The 20,473-nt window shown below is 51.6% G+C and overlaps 6 protein-coding genes across 6 annotated transcripts; 3 read left to right on the plus strand and 3 right to left on the minus strand.

Annotated features, from left to right (window-relative positions):
• Positions 1–4,626: 4,626 nt before the first annotated feature.
• H6S33_012364 (uncharacterized protein) lies at positions 4,627–5,363 on the plus strand (the record flags this gene model as incomplete). Its single annotated transcript, XM_044843707.1, has 3 exons — positions 4,627–4,962; positions 5,029–5,103; positions 5,160–5,363. 3 exons carry the CDS (start codon positions 4,627–4,629, stop codon positions 5,361–5,363), a joined length of 615 nt encoding a protein of 204 aa, XP_044695013.1.
• Positions 5,364–7,595: 2,232 nt separating this feature from the next.
• H6S33_012365 (uncharacterized protein) lies at positions 7,596–9,086 on the minus strand (the record flags this gene model as incomplete). Its single annotated transcript, XM_044843708.1, has 5 exons — positions 7,596–7,606; positions 7,658–7,744; positions 7,824–8,178; positions 8,234–8,367; positions 8,442–9,086. Coding segments are annotated over 5 exons (1,232 nt in total), but the record flags the coding sequence as incomplete, so codon positions are not given.
• A 1,083-nt stretch (positions 9,087–10,169) lies between these two features.
• On the plus strand, positions 10,170–12,624 carry H6S33_012366 (uncharacterized protein; the record flags this gene model as incomplete). The annotated part of the gene is made up of 4 exons (XM_044843709.1): positions 10,170–10,691; positions 10,801–10,818; positions 10,947–12,387; positions 12,470–12,624. 4 exons carry the CDS (start codon positions 10,170–10,172, stop codon positions 12,622–12,624), a joined length of 2,136 nt encoding a protein of 711 aa, XP_044695015.1.
• A 1,785-nt stretch (positions 12,625–14,409) lies between these two features.
• H6S33_012367 (uncharacterized protein) lies at positions 14,410–14,874 on the minus strand (the record flags this gene model as incomplete). The annotated part of the gene is made up of 3 exons (XM_044843710.1): positions 14,410–14,527; positions 14,588–14,752; positions 14,825–14,874. 3 exons carry the CDS (start codon positions 14,872–14,874, stop codon positions 14,410–14,412), a joined length of 333 nt encoding a protein of 110 aa, XP_044695016.1.
• Positions 14,875–15,181: 307 nt separating this feature from the next.
• On the plus strand, positions 15,182–18,053 carry H6S33_012368 (uncharacterized protein; the record flags this gene model as incomplete). Its single annotated transcript, XM_044843711.1, has 8 exons — positions 15,182–15,245; positions 15,315–15,341; positions 15,401–15,501; positions 15,569–15,675; positions 15,734–16,199; positions 16,263–16,493; positions 16,549–17,197; positions 17,257–18,053. 8 exons carry the CDS (start codon positions 15,182–15,184, stop codon positions 18,051–18,053), a joined length of 2,442 nt encoding a protein of 813 aa, XP_044695017.1.
• A 601-nt stretch (positions 18,054–18,654) lies between these two features.
• Positions 18,655–19,876, minus strand: H6S33_012369 (uncharacterized protein; the record flags this gene model as incomplete). Its single annotated transcript, XM_044843712.1, has 3 exons — positions 18,655–19,618; positions 19,683–19,740; positions 19,801–19,876. 3 exons carry the CDS (start codon positions 19,874–19,876, stop codon positions 18,655–18,657), a joined length of 1,098 nt encoding a protein of 365 aa, XP_044695018.1.
• Positions 19,877–20,473: the final 597 nt, after the last annotated feature.

A 20,473-nucleotide genomic window follows, 5' to 3' on the forward strand; every position in this document is an offset into this window, starting at 1 on the left:
AACTTATCCGGGGAGGGAGGGAGCCCGGGGGGGGGGGTATTATCATCGATTAGGAATCTCGGTAGTATGATAACCCGTACGAGTAGGAAAACACAGTACATACACACCCGTAGACGGTCTGAGACACAGCGCATGGAAAACGAAACACCGGCTTCGATCGAGAGACTTGATAGAAAAACAATGTGCATATGTAGACCAGAGGGAGAGAGAGAGAGCAAAAGAATACGGTTCAAATCACCGCCCCGCCCCACCCCCCTCCCCTTCAACCCCAAAATCCCCTCCCCCGGGGCAAATTCAATTCATTGGTCACACGCAGCAGGGCCTCTGGCTAGACAGACATAGCTGAGGAAATCTGGATTGTTGGTTTTGGCAAACTGCTGCCATCTGGGAGTGATTATCAAATGAGAACAGTTGGATTCATGACACCCAGTTGATATGCTGTATCTGGTGGGCTCTAATAACCAATGCAACCTATTATATGATAAGTATTCATGTCAGACCCATGTCCATGGAAATTTGATCCCTCCCTGTAAGCACAGCATCAGCTCAGCAGCAAGAAAAAAAAAAGGGTTTCCACACCGAGGCGCAGGCGGCGGCTCGCGCAGTTCGAGTGAGTGGCTGGATACCCTAACGAGCATCATTCCCCCTTCAAGGGGGAGGGGGCGAGACGTTGCAACATGACTTTCTTCAGTAAGCCCAAGCGAACATCTCATCATTGCACAGGACGGGAAGGAGAACTACACACATTCCCGGTGGTAATCATTCTGTACAAATTTAAAAAAAACAAATAAGGTGTAAAAAAAAAAGAGAAAAATAAAAATTCTGCAGCCGGTCACGAATTGACTTGTTCGTTTCTCGGTCCTCAGGAAAATAAATCCAGCCACATGGTTCATCCATTTACAGGATCCAGGTTTTTCTGATGCAGAATTTCCCGACTGACTCTCTTATGCTTGGGGAATCCTTAATTCCAACAAGCGTTTTTTAAGGTAAGGAGTGCTCCCCTCCTTCCTTAAGACGTCACCGGTGATCCCACTGAGTTATACCGAAGCCTTAAATGTTCGCTCTGGAAGGTCCTGAGGACAATTTTTGTGTTGGAACTATGCGGTAAATTAAAGTAATCAATTATTGCGGGCCCCCAACCACCGAGTGATTAGATATGAACCTCTGGCAATCACGTGGGGGAGGAAAGAGGGAGGGGGGTCCTAAATTATAAACCTCGGCCGGAAAAGGGATAGCGGAACTTAAGCAGGGGAAGTTACACGTTGTAAGAGGAATACCAGGAAACACAATGAAATGATCTTCTCTGCGCATGCATTACATGGGGTCAATATAACTGCCGCTGTAATTTTTTTTTTATTTATTTCTGGGGACCACAGGGGGTGTGTTATGCAAAATCATTCGTGACCGGCACTTAATAACTGCACGCGCGATATCCCCAAAGGCTTTTAGCTAGGGAAAATAAAGCCACGATCCTTGCGATGGTCTCCTCCTACCAAGATGGTGTTGAGGTAATTGGTGAAGCATTAAAGGGATACCCCTGCTGTTATTGACTCTGTGAAATCACTGGTTTCACAGGAAGGACTAACTACTTAAGCTTCAATGTCGTTCCTGAGCAATCATAGGTTTGTGTATTAGTCATACAGGGTCACTCGCACAGATGCTTAGCTTATCGGGCGTACATACGTGCAAGTGCGACTATAGATGAAGCTTCTACCACTTTATGGCCCTAGTTATGGGCGTTTTGTATGCGCACTAGATCTAGAACTTTAGTGAAGCTAGAAAGACCACTTCAAGTCAAAACCGAAGAAGGCGAGCCGATCCGAAATGGCACATAATAGACGTCTTCTCAGCTGGGGTATGCCCTAAGAATACCGTATATGAAGGTTCGATTGTTTGACCAGTCTGCTCATACGAGAGAGTATGCAATTTGTTTGTATCGACTGGCAATATCAGGCTTTCCTTGGCGTTTCTTGTACTGGTCTGCGCAAGGGGTGGAATCTAGCCCCAGGGGTTTTCTCGTTCAAGATTGTGTATTATCCCGAATCGAAAAAATTGGTTTCTGCGACAACAGCGCCCTTATCGATGCAAAATTGAGCATGAAAAAATAACCCGCAATTTTTGAAAGAAAAAAAAAAAGTAAGACGAGTGAGAGCATGTGACTGCCGCCAGTATTTTGTAAATTGATACCTATCAGGAAAATGGCCCATAACACACATGGAGTGCAATTTTTCCCTCTAGTCAGTAACGCCCAACAGTTGTTGCACCATGTGCGTAGCAAGTAGAAACCATCGATGATCGTGCGTCGACATCTGTAAGAACGGTCGAAATCGCATATAGGTTTTTTACGCCATACTTGATCAATAATCAACCAAACCCTTGACTTGGAAACAGTCCGCAAGGGAAATAGTCCAGTCAATAAAACCACCTGCACCCACTAGGATGTTTCAGCCCAACGATGAGGTCGAGGACGACCCTATCTCATCCGCCCAGTCCAATGATGTCTTGTCTAGACATCAGGCAAGACGCCATTTCCCATCCCGCTGTTGCATATCGCTGAGCAGACATTCCAAATCAGCCTTTTTTTTTCCGCTGAACAGGCCCAGCGGCAGATGTGGACGCAGCCCCTCCCCTCCCTCCCTCCATCAATAACACCGTGGGGATTGCCAACCGTATCGAGCTGGACATTACCGAATCGGTGATGGAGAATGTCTCAGTCTCTCAGCAGCTGGTAGAGATCACACGATTCCTTCGAGAAGTTCTTTTTTTTTAAAACCTTCCAGCTGGATAACAAAATCGAGTTTGAGACCCGGACCCTTCGATGGGGGCGGGCGCAGCGGCCTTGTGAGGCATGCCGACGTCATGTATGTAATGTGCGGGACATACATGGTGGGGGAAAAGCAAATAACGGTAGCAAATATAAGGAGATTGTGATTGTGCACTGCATCCACTGGTGCTGCTGTGCTGCTGTGCTGCGCTGCTGGTTGGGTTTTCATAAGGCCTGGACAAAACAGCCCGGAGAACCGCGATATGATCTGGTGTGTGTGTGTGTGCAGACTGTGCAGCAGCAGCAGTGTGTATGTGTGTATGTGTGGAGAATGTGATCGGCTACCGAGTTGCGTCGGGATAAGGGGTGTCATCCGTCCGTGGAATGATCTCGTGAAACCATGGGGCTTGTTAACTACATGATGGATGGCCACTGTACCACAACCCCTACACGCCTTGTTTTTAGTCTTGTACCCAAACCCATGGCACGCAGCTTGGTAGTAGGTACTTGGCGTAAGATCATGAAACTTCTACTTTAAAAGAAACAAAAAGTACTAGAGTACCTGGCCCGTCCCCATACATGTAGTTAGTCTATCGCTGTAAAAGAACGATTCTATTTCCCCGATATTTTCCCCCTCCAGACCTATACCCATACCAATACCCATACCCACAGAGCAAAGGATACAGACAGGCACGGAGATGAGACAGCGCTTGATTCGGATCTTGGACAGCCGATCTCTGATTGGTATCGTCATAGCGATCAATCGAGGCAAGTTATAGAAAAAGTCCATAGTGGGAGTGCGCCCCGGTGTCCAATTTAGATACAAAACCCTGTACTGCAAAATCCGTCAGCCGAATACACCTTGTAAGGGCAAACATCCTCATAAAGATTCTCGGAGATTTGCGCTTGAAGATCGCAGGTCGCAGGGCGCAAAAGACAAAGAGGAAGGACGTTCTTACATGGCGGTGGTAGGTACTTTTCGTTATCAGTTGATAAGACCTTATATATGCCTGATGATCATGTTGATGAGTAAACAAACGCAAACGGGAACCGATTTACTCTAGCGCAAGGTTAGATTAATTAAGTAAGACAGGCATAGTAGTATTGTTACTTTGTAGTACCTGATGAGCTCATCAGGAAAAAATAAATATATGAAAAAAAGAAACCCAAGTGCAGGCACTCGGGATTGAACTTGATAGCAACACCTCGTTTCGATCGAGGGACCTCCGGGTTATGAGCCCGGCGCGCTTCCGCTGCGCCATGTTGCTGTGAGAACAATAGTCAACGTTTGCTACTTGAGCCCTCCTCGGACTCGTGACTCATTCAAAAGTTTTTCTCAACGTCCTCTGTTCCGGAACGAGCCGAAAATAGTTAAGGGCCCCAGGGGGAAACAAAGAAGCTAGAGCCTCATGGCGCTCATGCTGTGCACATGTCCTACAGAGAAAAAAGATTTCCCTGAACACAAACTCGAAAGTTTCGATAACCGGACAATAAAGTTTTCCTGAAAGCCCTGGTCCGCCGAGAAGTCAAAATAGTCTTCTGTGACATCTTTCTTCCGTCACATAGTGAATCCTGTGACATGTCTCTGGGGGGACGTACAGAAGTGCCTAGAAACACTCTTTTATCCGTGAAAGAAAAACCGCCCACCCCCCCTGTCACAAACCCTCCCAAGCACCGAGTGACGCCTGATGAGCGCACCCCCTTCTCCGGGTAACCTAGAAACCCTAACCCATCCAACCCACGACGGTAACACAAGCAAACTTTAAGCCTCACGAAACTTTTCTCCAAGCTCACCACCGACTATTACCCCCACCACCCACCACCCACCCAGTTAACACCACCCCCCTACAGCAAATTCAACAATGGGAACCACACGCGGCGCCTCCAAACCTGCCGGCAGCAACTCCAAAACCCTCTCCAAAAAGCCCGGCGCCGCCAAGAAACCGGGCGCCGCAGGCAACAAGAACAAAAAGCAGGACCTGTCGACGCCGGCGCCGAAGCAGAAGCGCAAGTTCGTCAAGAAGACACACACGACCGCGGGTGTAGCGCAGATTGGGAAGAAGAAGGACCCGAAGAAGAGGCGTGAGGCGGACCTGGCGAAGCTGGAGAAGGAGCTGCCGAAGCTGAATATGATCACGCCTGCGGGCGTGGTCCAGCCGAAGGGGAAGAAGAAGGGGAAGGTGTTTGTGGAAGACAAGGTATGTGGGAATTGAGGGGATAGGTGGGGAAGAGGGGAAGAGGGCTAATTGGTAGTGCGTGTGTAGGACAAGATGATGTCGATTTTGTTGAGAGTCAATGATTCGAAGGATGGACAGATCCAGTCTAAGCTTGAGCGCTCGGTACGCCTCTTCGTATTGTTACACATTGGTTTAATTGCGCTAACACAGTATCACAGCGCAAACTCGAAGAGATCCGCGAAGCCCGCCGCAAAGAAGAGGAGGCGCGCAACGAGCAGAGGAAATCCAAGATGGAGACCGCCAAAGACGCCATCCGCAACAAGCGCAAACGGAAGAGCGATGAAGACGGCGACAAGGTCAAATCGGCAGCAAAGGCCTACATCCAGAAGAAGTCTGGAGCGAAAAAAGTCGCATTCGCTTGAGACTAAAAAAAAAAGTATTTATTGTTTTGGGTCCTTTGTGTTTGCTTCTCGTTTTCTTCTTCTCTTTGTAAAATTGCGTACCTTTACTTTGTATCATATATATCATATGCTTAATGACGTCCTGTGCGGGAGGGAATTATGGGAGATCAAATCAAAAATAAAAGGCGTTAGGTATCGACAGCACTGAAAAGTTGAAACTAATATGGCAGCACCGCAGAATATAACCCATAAAGTGAATCAAAAGCGTATTTGGAACGAAGCAGTGTACTCACAGTGCCAGAATTAAATTGCCGCTTATTAAGGAAAACCTGGTAGGAAACTGCTCTAAAACTGCGTGAAAATATTAGGTAAGCGGCAATTTAATGCTGGCGAGGTGAGTATTACTTCCGCATCTTGTGGAACTACTAGTGGGATAGTAAAAGGTGGTCAAACGATCATTGACCTCGACACAGCAACAACCGGAACCATGTTTATGGCCACAAAGCACTGTACTCTCTTCTGGAAAGGCCCTTCATTCTCTGCTTTGTTTTCAGAAACCAAGCCTCAAACATAAGCCGATCAACGATCAGCTGTCACTGATGTTGGTTTACATATGCGTGGTAGTGTTCGATACAACCCTAGCCCTAACCAAACCTGGGAACGGTGGCTGTCGAGAGACGTTCTCCACCGAGCTGAACAACCGAGAAACATTTTGATATTGCAGGAGAGATTGACAGCCTCCCATTCCCTCTGGAATTGGAGGCCAGTGGTTGTATAATGGATCTTCCACTACTGTGGGGCCAAAGAAGACTGAAGGATGTTGGTGGTTCTGCAGTCGAATCTTACTATTGTAAAGATGTCGCGTCGGTCCATTAGAGTTACATATCTGTAGACAGAGTTTTACAGACAGGTATCCCCACAGACAAAGCTCAAGGTAGCTAGTTTGGATTAGGTTTTGGTCATTTCCTCGCCCGATCCTGACAGATCACCTCCCCCATCGCTTCTCAACACCGCACCGCCGTTAGTAGTTACAGAGATCTGTTCAAAATGTGTTGAAGATGTCGTGGCGGACACGTGGTATTAGCATGGCATAGGGGTCAGTTAGCAGAGTATTTAGCGAGACTTCCTCCGAACCTCTTAATAGAACCATCGTCTATGATGTTACTTCTGCCGAGAAACCTCCCATACATACAATATTCCTACCAGAAACTCTAACACATGATGCCGAACCTGGTGGGCAGTCTTCTACGCCCATATTTTACAATTATACTTGCAGAGCCGACACTAACCACTTACATGTATGTAATGAAGAACTCGATTACAGACTGGGCCGCCAATCGGGAACTAGGTGACATAACCCATCAAATTATTCCTCTCCAGCATCTAACTAATTCATTACGCACTATAACCATGGATACATGTTACGCTTTAGACCTTATATCGAAACCGACGTCTGCACGCGGCATTCCAAGCCGCAAACGACAATCCACTCCCATGAATGGAACGTGAGATCAAGAACCGGGGAGCAATTCTCGCCCAACTCTTCGATCTGTTCAGGGCCTCTCTTGGATAACTTCGTGGCTTAATTGGGAAACCGGGTGACCGATTGGCATGCTTCTTCACAGCCGCTCACTCGGACCATCCATCCACACACACCACAGCAAATAACGGTATATATCCCCTTCTTTTATCATTACTATCTCTTTCTACGCCTCTAGCCGGGAACTGACATTCAGTAGAAGCCGCTCCTGAAACCACAGGCGGGGTTTGTTGTAGGTGGGGCTAACTACATACCGCCCCGGAGATCTAGCCAGACCAATGATAGATGATTCTCCAGGGTAACGTATAGCAGGCTAGCCTACAATCACCAGGGCCTATATATATATTCGGCTTTACAAAATCCAACAACCAAACCCATAACCTCTATCTACGACTTGGGCACCGTCGAGGATCCGGCCAGTCAGCCGAGTGACAGCACATGAACGGGTTTAAACCCAGCTCCACGCAACAAAACCAACCAACCAAGCAACCGCATGGCCATTCGCCCCCATAGGACGCCGTTTAAAACACGCCAAGAAAGGAAGGGGGAAAAGGAGAAAAAGAAAAAAAAGAAAGAAAAACAAAGAAGGGCGCAATCCCGGTCTATCTAATCTGGTATCATAACAATAATTCATCTTGACCCAATACTTCATGTTAGTTATATAACTGCAGTGGGTGGGGGGGGAGGGTCAGCAAGACTGCATATATACCCACAATACAGTCCACTACAGTTCTTTGGAGGCATCGGACGCCGCTGCGTCCGACTGCATAACTACATCAAAGTCCTCGCCATCATGATCCGGCTCCGCAGCTTCGGCCACTCCCGCAACCTCATTCTCAAACTTCTTCAAGAAGTCCACAATCTACCCCACAAGCACACCACATCAGTAACCATCCTACACTCTCCAAAGGTACACACACAACAACAACAAAAAAACTCACCACACCGGCGAACCACCGCCCTCCACCAAGCTCAAACCAACTAAGATGCCCGCCGACCCCCGTCGTGACCATGACGCACCATGGCGTCGCCTGCACCTCCTCGTACGGCGCCGCCTCGTCACACGCAATCGGATCGTCCCGGGCGTGGATGATGAACGTCGGCACCCGCACCTTGAGCAAGTTGTCGACCGACGAGGCGTCGCGGTAGTAGGCGCCGACCGTCGCGTAGCCGAAGACCTTGCTGGTGAGGGCGCGGTCAAAGTCGTCCATGAGGACGCCGGCGCGCACGGCGGCGACCTGCGCGGCGGGGAGGTCGAGGTTGTGGACGTGCTGCTCGAAGAGACGTTTGAGGTTTCTGTGGACATGTTAGAGATTTGAGTAATTTGGGGGGAGGGGAGGGGTGGACGCACTCGCCCATGACTCGGGAGTACATCTGGCCGAGATAGGTGCGGTGGAGGTTCTTGCAGCAGAGCTCGAGGTTCCATGGATTTGAGCAGACAATCGCGGCCTTGAACACACACTTGTCCCCCTCCTCTGCCAGATACTGCGTTTGTTCGTTAGCCCCCCAGCTGCATTTACTTAACAATTGGGAGTGGGGGAAATGATCGCAGCACCCACATTCGTCAAGATGTTTGCGCCGAGCGAGAAGCCCATGACATACAACGGCCTATTGGGAAACGTCTTCTTCAGATACCCCACCGTGACCCTAAGGTCCTCCGTGAACCTCGCATTGAACAGCTGCTTCGTCGTGATCTTGCTCTTCGCGCACCCACGCGCATTGACCACGCACGCCGCCCAGCCGCCGGCGGTCATCAGCGGCGCCAGCACGGCGCGGAGATAGACCTCGTGGCTGCCGCCGCTGAGGCCGTGGAGGGCGACGAGCATGGGCGTGTCGTCGTCGCTGGCCAGCTGTGTTTCGGGCGGCATGTGGCGCGTGCGCTCGGGGAGGTCGTCGGCGGGCGGGAGGGGGTCGAAGGGGTCGACGGCAAAGTCGACGGCGAAGTGGCCGCCGTCGTTGGGGTTTATGAGGTGGCGGCGGGCATAGTGGACGGCGTAGGGGTCGGTGCCCTTGATGGCGGTGTAGCAGGTCTGCAGGTGGCCGTTGAAGAGGAGGGGGTTGGCGTAGAAGGTGGGGACCAGCGGGGGGATGAAGGCGGAGAGTGGGGTGGGAGCGGCGGTGGCGGTGGTGGTGGACTTGGAGTGGAGGAGGATGGTTTTTAGGGCGTGGTGGAAGGAGGGGGGGGAGGGGAGGCCGAAGGGCATTGTGGAGGGTGAGCGAGTGGGGTGATTAATGAGTGGATGTATAATAATTGTTCTATATGTATATAAAGAATAGTCAATAGCTTCTCCGGGTGGAGAGAGCAATGCAGTTATATATCTGCTCTTGCTGTGATGTTGCAATAAAATCTACAGGGGGAACCCGGAGCATCTCCAAGGGACCTCCGGGCCGATGTCAGAACATGTGACAAAAGGGAAGGTACGAGTACGAAGGAATGCTAAACCACACTAGCACGATCGGGGTCCGGCAGCGGAGAGTTTTGGGGCACCATCGGAGACTTGAATCGAAGCTCTGTGGATTGATATTTGTTGGGAATCTATCTATGTATAGTTGCGCTGTACCTCTGTGCATATCTCAGACATCGTGGGCTATACTGCAATTGAAGCGCAGCCGCAGATAAGTGGATATATGCAGACATCTGCACGCGCCGCTGGGAAACATCGGGGGTGGGGGGGGGGGGGGGGGTCGATAACTTGTGGGAGATAGGAGATGTATACGGTTCATGGTCTGTGGATGCCCGGCAGGCACCTGTTTGTGCTAGAGAAGTAAAGTACATGGATGGCGGGCGGAGAGCAGCTGTTCCTGTCCAGATCTGTCTAGTAAAGGACAACCCGGAGGTGCCATTCCTCACTCGCTCACTCACTCGAAGATCTATCAAGATCCAAGGGGACATCGACTCGAGATCTACTGATAAAAGCTACCATCTACTCGAGATCTACTGATAAAAGCTACCATCATATCAGCGCCCGCTGCAGTGCGGCGCCACCAAAAGCTTGAATTTCTACAATTGCCTTTTCCCCCACGCTGCTGCTTCTTTTAGAGCCCCGGTCGATCTGGTGGGCGCATTAGTCATCCCCACGTTACCTCTACGCGGCTTCAGACATCAATCCGCACCACACGAACTCTCGACACCCACGCTCTCTCTCTTCTCTCTCTCTCTCTCTCTCACACTCACACTCCACATACACACCCACCGCCATCCATCCACTCCGCTCCACACACACACACACACACACACACAGACAGACAGCCAGCAAGCCAGCCCGCCCCCATCATATGCACCGGCCATGACAGCCCCAAACGCCGGCGGATGGTACCCCGTCGACCCCGGCAGCAGCAGCAACCACAGCACCCACAGCACCCACAGCACCCACAGCACCCACAGCACCAGCTACACCCCCCCCTCCCACCCGCACCCGCAGCACCCCTACGCCCAGCCCACAACCCCCGTCCAGCAGCAGTGGCCAACAACATACACCAACTTCGACATCAGCGCGCCGCAGGCCTCGCCGCGCTGGCCCACCCCGACCCCCACCGCGCCGGCGAGCGCAGACCTGCTGCTGGTGTCGCTCGCAGAGTCGTATCTTGAGGCTGCGCATGCGGGGGGGTACCGCGCCGCTGGTGGGGGCGAGGAGGAGAGGGAGTATTATGCGCTTGTTGCGACGGGGCTGCGGTGTTTTGAGGCGGCGCTGGGAGGCGGGGGACGGCTGCAGCCGAGGATGGAGGCGCTGGTGAGGTTGAGGTATGCCGGGGTGCTGCATGAGGAGACGGAGAATGGCGATGAGGCGGAGGGCGCGCTGAATAAGGGGGTGAGTTTTTCTCTTTCTCTGTGTGTGCTGGGGGGGGATTGGGGGGTGAAGGGGGATGAAGGGGATTTGGGGGTGGACTGGGCTAATGGGTGTGCTGTGGCGCGGGTAGATTATGTTGGCGCAGAGAGTAGGGTTTCCTGTTCTGATCATTGACGTTGGCGTTGGCCTTGAGCTGCTTCGATGAGCTCCCTCCCCGGCAGACACACACAGAGAGAGAGAGGCGGACAGAGACAGAGACTGACCCCGCGCGCACAGAACAGCCTTACAGACCTCAAGCACCGCATGCAGCACCTGCTCGCCCGCATCATGCTCCGCACCACGCCCAAGGCCTCCCTCAAAATGCTCAACACCTGCATCACCGAGTCCGAAACCCTCGACATGCCGCACCACACCTACAGCTTCCGCTTCCTGCGCGTCAGCATGCTCACCGACCCCTCCTCCCCCATCCACGACATCGCCTCAGCCATCACCACCCTCCAGAAGATCTCCAACACGGCCCACGGCCGCCGCGACCTCGCCATCTTCGCGCTCGCAAACCTCATGGAGGCCATGATCTCCATCCAGGCGGGCACGGACGGCGTCGAGGCGGCCCAGCGCGCGCTCGCAAAGGCGAACAGCATCCAGACGGAGGCCGACGAGACGGTGGCGCAGCTGGCCGTGCTGCGCCAGGTGATGGACATCGTGTGCTCGCTGATGCTCGGCCGCACGGCCGAGAGCGAGGGCAAGATGAAGGTGCTGCACCACATGCTCGACTCGAAGGAGCGCTGGGCGGCCTGGGCCGAGAGCGGCGAGTTTGTGATCCCCGTGAACCCGCCGCGGCTGGGGAGGCCCGTGGAGACGCTGAGCTTCACGTGGCTGACGAAGGACGACGTCTTCATCGTCGGGTACTTCATCAGCGGCCTGTGCAAGTTCCAGAAGAACGTCGACGAGGCCGGCAAGGCCGAGCGCTTCCTGCAGGAGGGCCTCCGCAGCATCGACCGCCTGCTGCAGCAGCAGCCGGACTCCACCTCCACCACAACACCCGCCGGGCCGTCGACGCTCGTGGCGGCAACGGAAAAGACCGTCTGGCGCCAGACCCTCCGCTGCTACATCCAGCTCTACCACACCTTCCTGCTGTGCGTGCGCACCGAGTGGGACGGCGCCATCAAGGGCTTCAACGCGCTGCGCGACGCCTTCTCGGCCCTCCCCACACAACCGCCGCCGCTCGGCGCCCTCATCCTGTACCTGCAGGCCACCATCTACCAGGGCACCAACGCGCTGCCGCTCGCGCTCTCGTGCTACACGGCCATCACAGCCTCGCACGCGCCCGACGCCGAGCTCGCGCTCATCAGCACGCTCAACAGCGTGCTGATCCTGCGGCCCGTGGACCCCGTGAGGGCCGAGGCGCTGCTGGCGGGGGTGGAGAAGGCGTGCGGCGCGACGAAGAATGGGCTGTTGAGGGCCGCGTATACGTGTGTGAAGGCCACGGAGAGGGGCGAGCTGGTCAAGACGAAGAATTGGCTGAGCGTGGCGCTGCAGCTGGCGACGCAGTGCGCGAATCAGCAGATGACGTATATTGTGCTCAACTTTATGTGTCAGCGGTTCTTTACGGGCGTGGTGAGTGAGCAGGCGGAGAAGAGTGCGAGGGCGGCGCTGCAGAATGCGATGAAGGGGCGGGATGGGTTGTGGAGTTTGATGGGGGGGGAGATGTATGCTGGTGAGTCTTTCTTTCTTTCTGTCGTCCTATCCTTCTGGTGGGCGCGGCGGAGCAGGTGGCTGATAAGACTGGGGGAGCGCAGATTGTCTAGCACGCAAAGGCAACGAATTCGACGCCATGCGGCAGCGGCACGTCAATGAAGAGATGCGCGGCGCGGTGCTGGCGAATCTCACGAGGCACCAGCAGATGCTGGGCGAGGAGCAGCAGCAGCAGCAGCGCGCGAGTGATTTTGGGTGAATATTGCTTTTTTTCTTCTTTTTTTTTTGCTTTTGTCCCTTTGTGTGCTTTGGTGCTTGTAGGGTGGACAGGAAGGCTGAACTGTGCTTTGGATTGCAAGGGCTTAGGCTGGAAGAACAGCGGTATTAGGCGCCGCGGCGGCGGTGAGGGGGAGGGGTGGTGCTGGGTGGTATATGTATTCTTTCTGCCTGCCTGCCTGCTCTCGCTGTTGGTAGCTAGTTAGGAACGTGTTTTCTTGCTTCTGTCTCTTTTATCTTGCTCTGTATTCATTTCTCGTTAATTTTCCTCTTGCTGTTATAATCCCCTTCTTCTCTACTTCTTTCTCAGATAGGGCTTGCTTGTAGGGCGTATCGGGCTGTTTTTTTCTCTCTCTCCTTTTTTTTTTTTTTCCGTTTTAAATTTCTCTTGCTCATTCTTGTGGTATTATTATTGTTGTTGTTGTTGCTATGTAGTGGCATTGGCATTGGCATTGGCATTGGCATGGTTAGGTATTGCTTCTGTTTCTGTGCTTGTGGTTGTGGTTGTGGTTCGGTATTCTTTCTGTGGGTGTGGGTGTGGTTTCTGTGGTTGTGGTGTGTTCGTCGTTGGTCGTTGGTGGTGCTAGAGTATCGGATCAGTCAGTCAGGCAGTCAGTAATCGATATGGTGTGCTGTGTGGACTGCCGATGGAAGGTATAGCGGCAGGTTTCGGTGATTATTGGGCGTGCTGGGCAAGGGTGGACGTGGTGGGGTGTGGCGGGTATGTGGAAGTGGGTGGGAGGGGGTGAAGGTATTGGGTTTGTGAGGGTGGTAGAGGTGGGGGTGGTGGGGGGTGTGCTGGTTAAGAGCAGGAGCGGAGGTGGAGGTGGAGGTGGAGGTGGAGGTGGGTTGACGTATGGGTTGGAATATCATTACCACCCTGTACCCCGCCCCTATTCCCAATATCTCAGAACCCATTCATCACACATAAATTTAAAAGCGTGCACATCCGCCACAGACCACGAGCCATTCATACTTGTAGCACCAGCTTGAATAGCTGGGATGGGTGGGTGGAGTAATTCTATGGCTGAACTCAAGACTCGATGGTAGTCATGGCCACTAGTACTGCGTTTCTTGGCCAAGACCGAGTGATGGCTTGTGAAGGTAGCTGTGACGGGGTTTCACTCTTCTTCGTACATGTAGTCCTGATGTATAATATATTACGGTTCTATGTAGGTACATGTATCTAAGACGAGACGCGAGCTCGGATTGTGGGGGGGGGGGGGGGGGGGGGTGAAGCTTCATTCATGGTGTGGGCCGACCCCTCTTACCCTGTTGACCCAGCCAAGTGTGGTTTCCAAGGCTGGAATACCAGCCCGTGTATGGTATCAGGTCTACATAGAGATAGAGTGCTTGATCTGAAGTCTGTGAGTGGGTAGGCCTAGGGTGCGGCGTTGATGCGGGGTGAAGAGTACGAAGGGTGCTGGTAATTGAATGGATGGGGTACTGAAAGTTACCTGGTGATGCGTGTGTGCCCGTTCGCCAGCTTTGTGAATAGAGTTGATCTGTTGGCCAGTGGGGTGATTCGAGTAATGGCGCAAAAGATCAGGAGTTTATTTCCCGGGACGACCCGTACAAGGTGTTGGTTGATGTTTGAGGGGATGTTTGTTTTCGGATCACAGGAAATCACTCGCCACACTAGGTCGGTCAAGGATTCTGGAAATAGGTCCCCAAGAAGGCTTGTTATTCTAACTATGGGATATTACAAACATGTAGACAAGGTATAGTAAGAAAGAAAAGCCCCGGACCCCCAACCTCGAACCGATAACTACCCCCCGTGCAGAGTTGAGACAAAGAGGATGTTATCTCCCTTCTCAAGAACATACTCATCCTCACCTTCCAGCTCCCAATCGGAGTCATTAATCAGTACCAGGATTCCATTTCGACTAGGTAGGTTAGTCACAACAACACAGACAAAGAACACAAAAAGACAAAAAAAAACCTACACAGTGCCATCCATAACAAACATATCCTTCCGCTTATCCACCATCAGGTTATCGCACAACCAGCCCACCAAGAACCCCACATTGGCGGGCTTCCCCGAGGGGTCGCTGGCCGGGATTTGCACCTGATGAGTCTTCTGCTTTGAGAATAGTAGCTCCAGCCCACCGCTGCAACAAGAAGGATGTAGCTTAAATTAGCCCTGGCTAGTCTAGTGTGGGAAAATTAATCGGTCGTCGAACCTGAACTCGACCGTTATCGGCAGCGTAGCTTCCTCCTGCACAGTGCCCATTGATGTGATTATGTTTACTGCACCGTCTCGATATTGTAAAAGGGAAAGGGGTGGGGATGAGGGTTTCCCAGAGGGTAGAAGATCTAGTGAAACATTTAAATTTGTTGCTTCGTGAGGGAAGAAAAAACGGTTTCCTTGCTGCTGACTCAGCATGCAGTGCCAAGGGAATGCGCGAATACCATTCGAAACGCGGTTCCCTGGTCAAAAACGCCCTTCTAACACAGCGAAGGACAGCAGCGTAACCATCACAGCCGGAGAAAATCAACAACACAATCCTCCTCAAAAAAGGGTCAATTACGAATCAGAAATGGGCGACTACTACCGTGGAGGAGAAGGCGGCGGCGGAGGCGGTGGAGGTGGTGGTGGTGGAGGTAGTGGAGGAGGAGGTGGTGGTGGTGGAGGAGGCGGCGGCGGTGGTGGTGGGAGACGCGGTGGGAGAGGACCCGGGCAGAGGAAGCGGTACAGAGGTTCGTCTGGATTCTTGGGGGATAATGACGTGCTGTGGCTTACTGACAGCTCCGTGAAGACGATGACGACCAGCAAGGGGAATACCGGCGCTCGAACCGTTACGAGAGGGAGGATGCGTTCTCGAAGCTCCGGAGGGAGCTCACGACCATCGCAGAGTCTGTATGTTACTCCAAAACCCCCGAAGAAGGGAAGGGCATATTCAATACAAAATCTAACACGCGAATAGCCCTTGGCCCGTATTGGCGACGTTGTGAAAAACATCGCAACCACGTTTACGAGTCACTTTGAGAACGAAGACCTCAGGAACGGTTTCTTGGGCACTCTTCTCGCGCTGTGAGTTCTAGAATTTTCGTATTTGATCCCGGCTACAAAGTCCTGACGCGTTCTCTAGTGTAATCGAGCAGCCTTTCAAGATCCCTTTTGTCGGCGCGGTGGCTCTTGTTGCCAATTCCCAGAATCCAGAGGCCGGAAAGCTCATTGTCGAGGAAGCCGGAAAGGCTGTCCAGCAATTCCTCATTGATGGTCAATTCACAAAGTTGAAGCTGACCCTACGATTTCTGGGATGTGTTCATGGCATGCTAGAGGGAGAGGGTGTATTCCCATTGCTTCACAGTGTCCTCAACAAGGCTGAGTCCGTGATGGCCGATGGCGATGTGGGATTGGCGCTCGAGCTCACAAAGTCGGCGTTATTCTCGGTCCCATATATTCTGGCGTCGTCAAGAGCGGATATTGAGCCGATTAATAAGCTATTGGACAAGACCCGTCCTCTTACTGAGGTTAGGCATAAAATGCAGTCATTACTAAACCCATTTACTGGAGATGCAGCACCATACGATGACCGGGCAAAGGGAACACATGTAAGGGTTCCCCCGCAATTTCTTTTCAGGGATATGTTAAGAGTCTAACTTTTGCGAAAAAAGATGGTGCGAATGCTCCAAATAAACATAGAGACACATCTCAAGGGAGTGCCGGGCGGAGAACACACAGGTTTGGGCTCTCTGCCACGACCATGGGAAACATTTGAGGAGGTACTCAAGGAGGCGGCGCAGCACGCTTTGCCAGAAATAACCATCCCAGAAGAGTTCCCCGTCGACAAAAACGCAATCCTCCCAGACGTATACCTCTCCGTCTTTGCGGATCCAAAAGTCGAGGTAAGCATTAGAGAGTCTCTTCTGGTATTTGAATTGTTTCTAATCACCCTTTAAGACTGTTCCAACTCCTCTGGATCTTGCCTCTACAATCTTCCGAGATAACATCGTAGACACTATCAACATTCTAGACTGCAACCGTCTTTCAGTTTCTCGTTTCTTGATTGAAATCGACTGCTTCTTTTCACCAAAAGCATTCATCAAGAGGGCAACTCCTTTCGACAGGGTCAACGAAACCGCAGGTGAAACCGGGTCCTCATGGAAACCCGAAGATGTAGCTGTAGATGCGATTTTCAGCCAGCTTTTCAAGCTTCCTGCCCCTAACCACAAACTAGTATATTACCACTCGATTCTAACAGAATTGTGTAAACTTGCGCCGGCCGCTGTAGCTCCTTCATTGGGAAGAGCCATCCGTTTTATGCACAGGAATCTGGAGTCCATGGACACCGAGCTGATCTACCGGTTTATTGACTGGTTCTCGCACCATTTGAGTAATTTCGGATTCACCTGGAAATGGGCGGAATGGAATGAGAACCTCACCCTCCCGGATGTGCACCCCAAAAAGGCATTCATCTTGGGTGCTTTGGAGAAGGAAATCCGACTTTCGTTCGCAACACGAATCAAGGGAACTGTTCCGGAAGCTTACAAGGAGCTCATCTCAGAGGCCAAGGAGATGGAACAGCCAAACTTCAAATATGACTCTCCCGGTACGTAACCTTTACCCAATTTTTTTCGCCTCTTAACAGTCGAACTAACAGTCCCAAAGATGAGCCCTTTGCTGCAGAGGCCAAGGAGGTGATGCACGCCGTAGCAGACCGCAAAGAAATTGAAGAGGTCGATGAGATTCTTGGCCGCATCCGCTCTCTCGCCGCTGAGAGTGGTGTTGCAGATCCAGATTCTGTCACTCGTGATGCCTATGTAACCGCCATCTGTCACGTTGGAGCCAAATCTCTCTCCCATGTCCTCTCCTGCATAGAGCGCTGCAAAGAAAAGCTCGTCGCCATCGGCCTCGAATCCCCCGATGCCCGCCGGCAAATCGTCGGCTCCGTTCTATCTTACTGGGAAGACCAGCCGGGTATTGGAGCAAACGTCGTTGATAAGCTGTTGAACTACTCTATCGTGACTCCCCTCTCAGTTGTAGAGTGGGTCCTTCACGACGCTGGGAACAACGCCCTCAGCCATACACATGCCTGGGAGATGGTCAGCACCACTATCAACAAGGTGAACAACCGTGTCCGACAAATTGCTGCCGCTAGACCGGCAATGCTTGGCAGTGGAAGCGGGTTCACAGAGGAGCAGTTGGCAGTGTACGACGAGACACTGAAAGGCGCTGAGGAGGAGCAAGGCGTCATACTTAAGGTGGTCACAGAGTCTCTTAGCGCCATGGCCGAGAGCTCAGAGGAGATGGATGGCATTGATGTAGAGAGCAAGGCATGGATGCAGTGGTGGGCAAAGGGGTGGCTTAGAGCTTTCAACAGGAAGTTCGGTGTTCCTGATGAGGAAGTGCCAACAGACACTACAGGGCGCGTAGTGAAGGATGAAGAAAGTATGGACACCTTGTAGGACGCTCGGGGGACAGAGGGCCAGTGTAGTTTTAGGATACGATAGGTTAGGATAGCACCGCTGGTATGTTCCAGTAGTTGGCGATGGTAGTAATGCCTTTACGTCTCTTGTAATATTTCGTATTTTCAACCAGGTACGAGCAGGGGAGGCAGGAGAAAATTTGGGTGATCTGCTTTTAGCATGTGTTAAATTTCATTTTTTTTTTATATTTATTTCTTTTCTGGCATTTATTTCTTCTTGTTTTGTTTTTTTCCTTGGCTCGATGTAAAGGGGAAGATAGTGAGGTGTCTTTGTGCAGCGTGCGAAGGTGCGAAGATTCATATCATCATCCAATTGCAATGACCGTGAGCGATCCTAGTGATACCACACTAGCGCGGCAGCACGTGAACAAACGAGTGATACCTCGTGCGACAGTTTCACGCTTTTTGGTTTGACACAAACCCTTCCCCTCATTTTTGGCCACGTACACTTTAAAATGTTTACTGTTTATATATTTGATGGGAATCGTACTCTATATTCATCCTGGATGCTACCGCTATGGAATTCAAAACAAGGAAAATGAAGGGGGAAAAAAGAAAATAACTGATACAAATTAAACTTTTTAAAGGTCCACCGACGACGTTGGCCTTCGCCTGATACCCTCGGTTCCGCTTTCTTCGCCTACATCACCAGCTCGACCCTGTTCCCTTGTGGTCCGTTTTCTAGGCCACAATGAGGGCAGCACTATCTGCTGAAACTTTGGTTCAACACATCTCTCATCAATCCAGCTATGCAGCCTGCTCTCTACCAACTGAGCAATTTTTGGAACGTCCTGCAATCTCGACCTGGACCCCACCAAACTACGCACAGAGATCTCAAGCCGGTAGTCGTCAAGGAAACTAAATGTCAGGGTGGTGTTCCCTGTAGAATTCTCAGGAGATGGGACGAAAGATATCGACAGTGTTCCGGAAAACCGGACTATGGACACAGCAAGCGCCACTGGGAGTACGGCAACCATGGGCTTCGGCCAGTTGAGTAGTAGTTTGGTTTCAACACCTAGCGTGATAAGGTCGCTCAGGTCTACGTCCATCTTCGCCTGAAGCTTCCCGGGATCTTCCTCGCTGGGGGTAATTCTGCAATTGGAGAATATGGGGAAGTCTTCACCAAGGGATACTTCCGTTACACGAATTGAGTCCAAGAAATCGGGCTTTTGGGGCCCGTTCAGGATTTTGTCTAGGGATTTCAGAATTGCGTCGTCGGTTCGTGCATCTTCACGGAATTGAGCGAATGTTTGCGCGAGGAGTACATTGAACCAATCGAGCGATTCTGGCTGGTGGGAGTGCACATTGTAGTATGTCTTTGAGAGGATGGTAGAAGTTGTTTGCGGTGGCGGATTCCGGAGAACTGAGGATCGTTTCTTGCGGAGGTTTGAGGATCTCCGGGAGCGTTTGGGGGAGTATGCCGAGGCGTACTTTGAATGAGAAGGAGAATCTGGAGTTTCACCAAATATGAAGAATTTGATGAAGCACCCTATTATGAAGATGACTGATATTTGCCCAAGAAGTAGACCCTGGGTGAATGACCAACTAGGTGGGAGGATGTTAGCTGAAATTTGAACAGGTGTTCAAACGAATGGAAAGAGAGCCTCACTTTGAGCATTGCTTGGTCGTTATCGCAAGGTATTCTTTTAGCGGAATCTGTATCTGTCCTTCTCGAATGGCAGTCAGCAGCTATTATTGCTTTGCAAGAATTGATATTGCAAACACACCTTGAGACATTTCTCTTGCCGGACAAATGTTTATGGGGAGCTGAGGAAGTTGGTGATGGTCACAAGTAGACTCCATCTGACGTCGGCGTGGTGTTGGCTGGCTTTCATCCCGCAGAGCCCCAAACGAGGGATAGCTTGGCGAAACATATCTTAGTCATTGGTCCCCTTATCGGTCTATCGTCTCACGAGGCGGGGCCAAGCTTTTTTTTCTCGGGCTTTCTTGACTTTAGCGACATCATCACCATAACGACACCATCACGACCTCGGAAATTCAAGATACGCGATCTTACTACCCCCCGTCAGTTGCCCCTCCTCCTCCACCACCCTTCTGAAACTACTATCTTAATCTCATCCATACCCCCTCGAACTACCTGAGGTTTCGCTTGATATTCGACCTGCTGACAGACAATGGATAACAGTCAAGCGAAAAGCCAGCGTCTCAATCGACTGATTCCAAGCATCATGCAGCTCTCAGAAGAATCCAAGGTATTCCCATAGCTTCCCCCAACATACGAGCGCCTTTCCGTATCCCCTCTGCACTCTCTTGTCTATCTGTCTCATGACATCTCATGATAATTACCCCTCCGCTGACGATGTAAATCAACAGGAGCGTATCTCCAAGGTCCTTGAAATCTCCCGCGTGGCTATCCACTAGTCAGTCATTCCTCTTCCG

Source organism: Morchella sextelata (genome assembly GCF_020137385.1).
Source record: "Morchella sextelata strain SCLS chromosome Unknown scls_8, whole genome shotgun sequence".
NCBI lineage: Eukaryota > Fungi > Ascomycota > Pezizomycetes > Pezizales > Morchellaceae > Morchella > Morchella sextelata.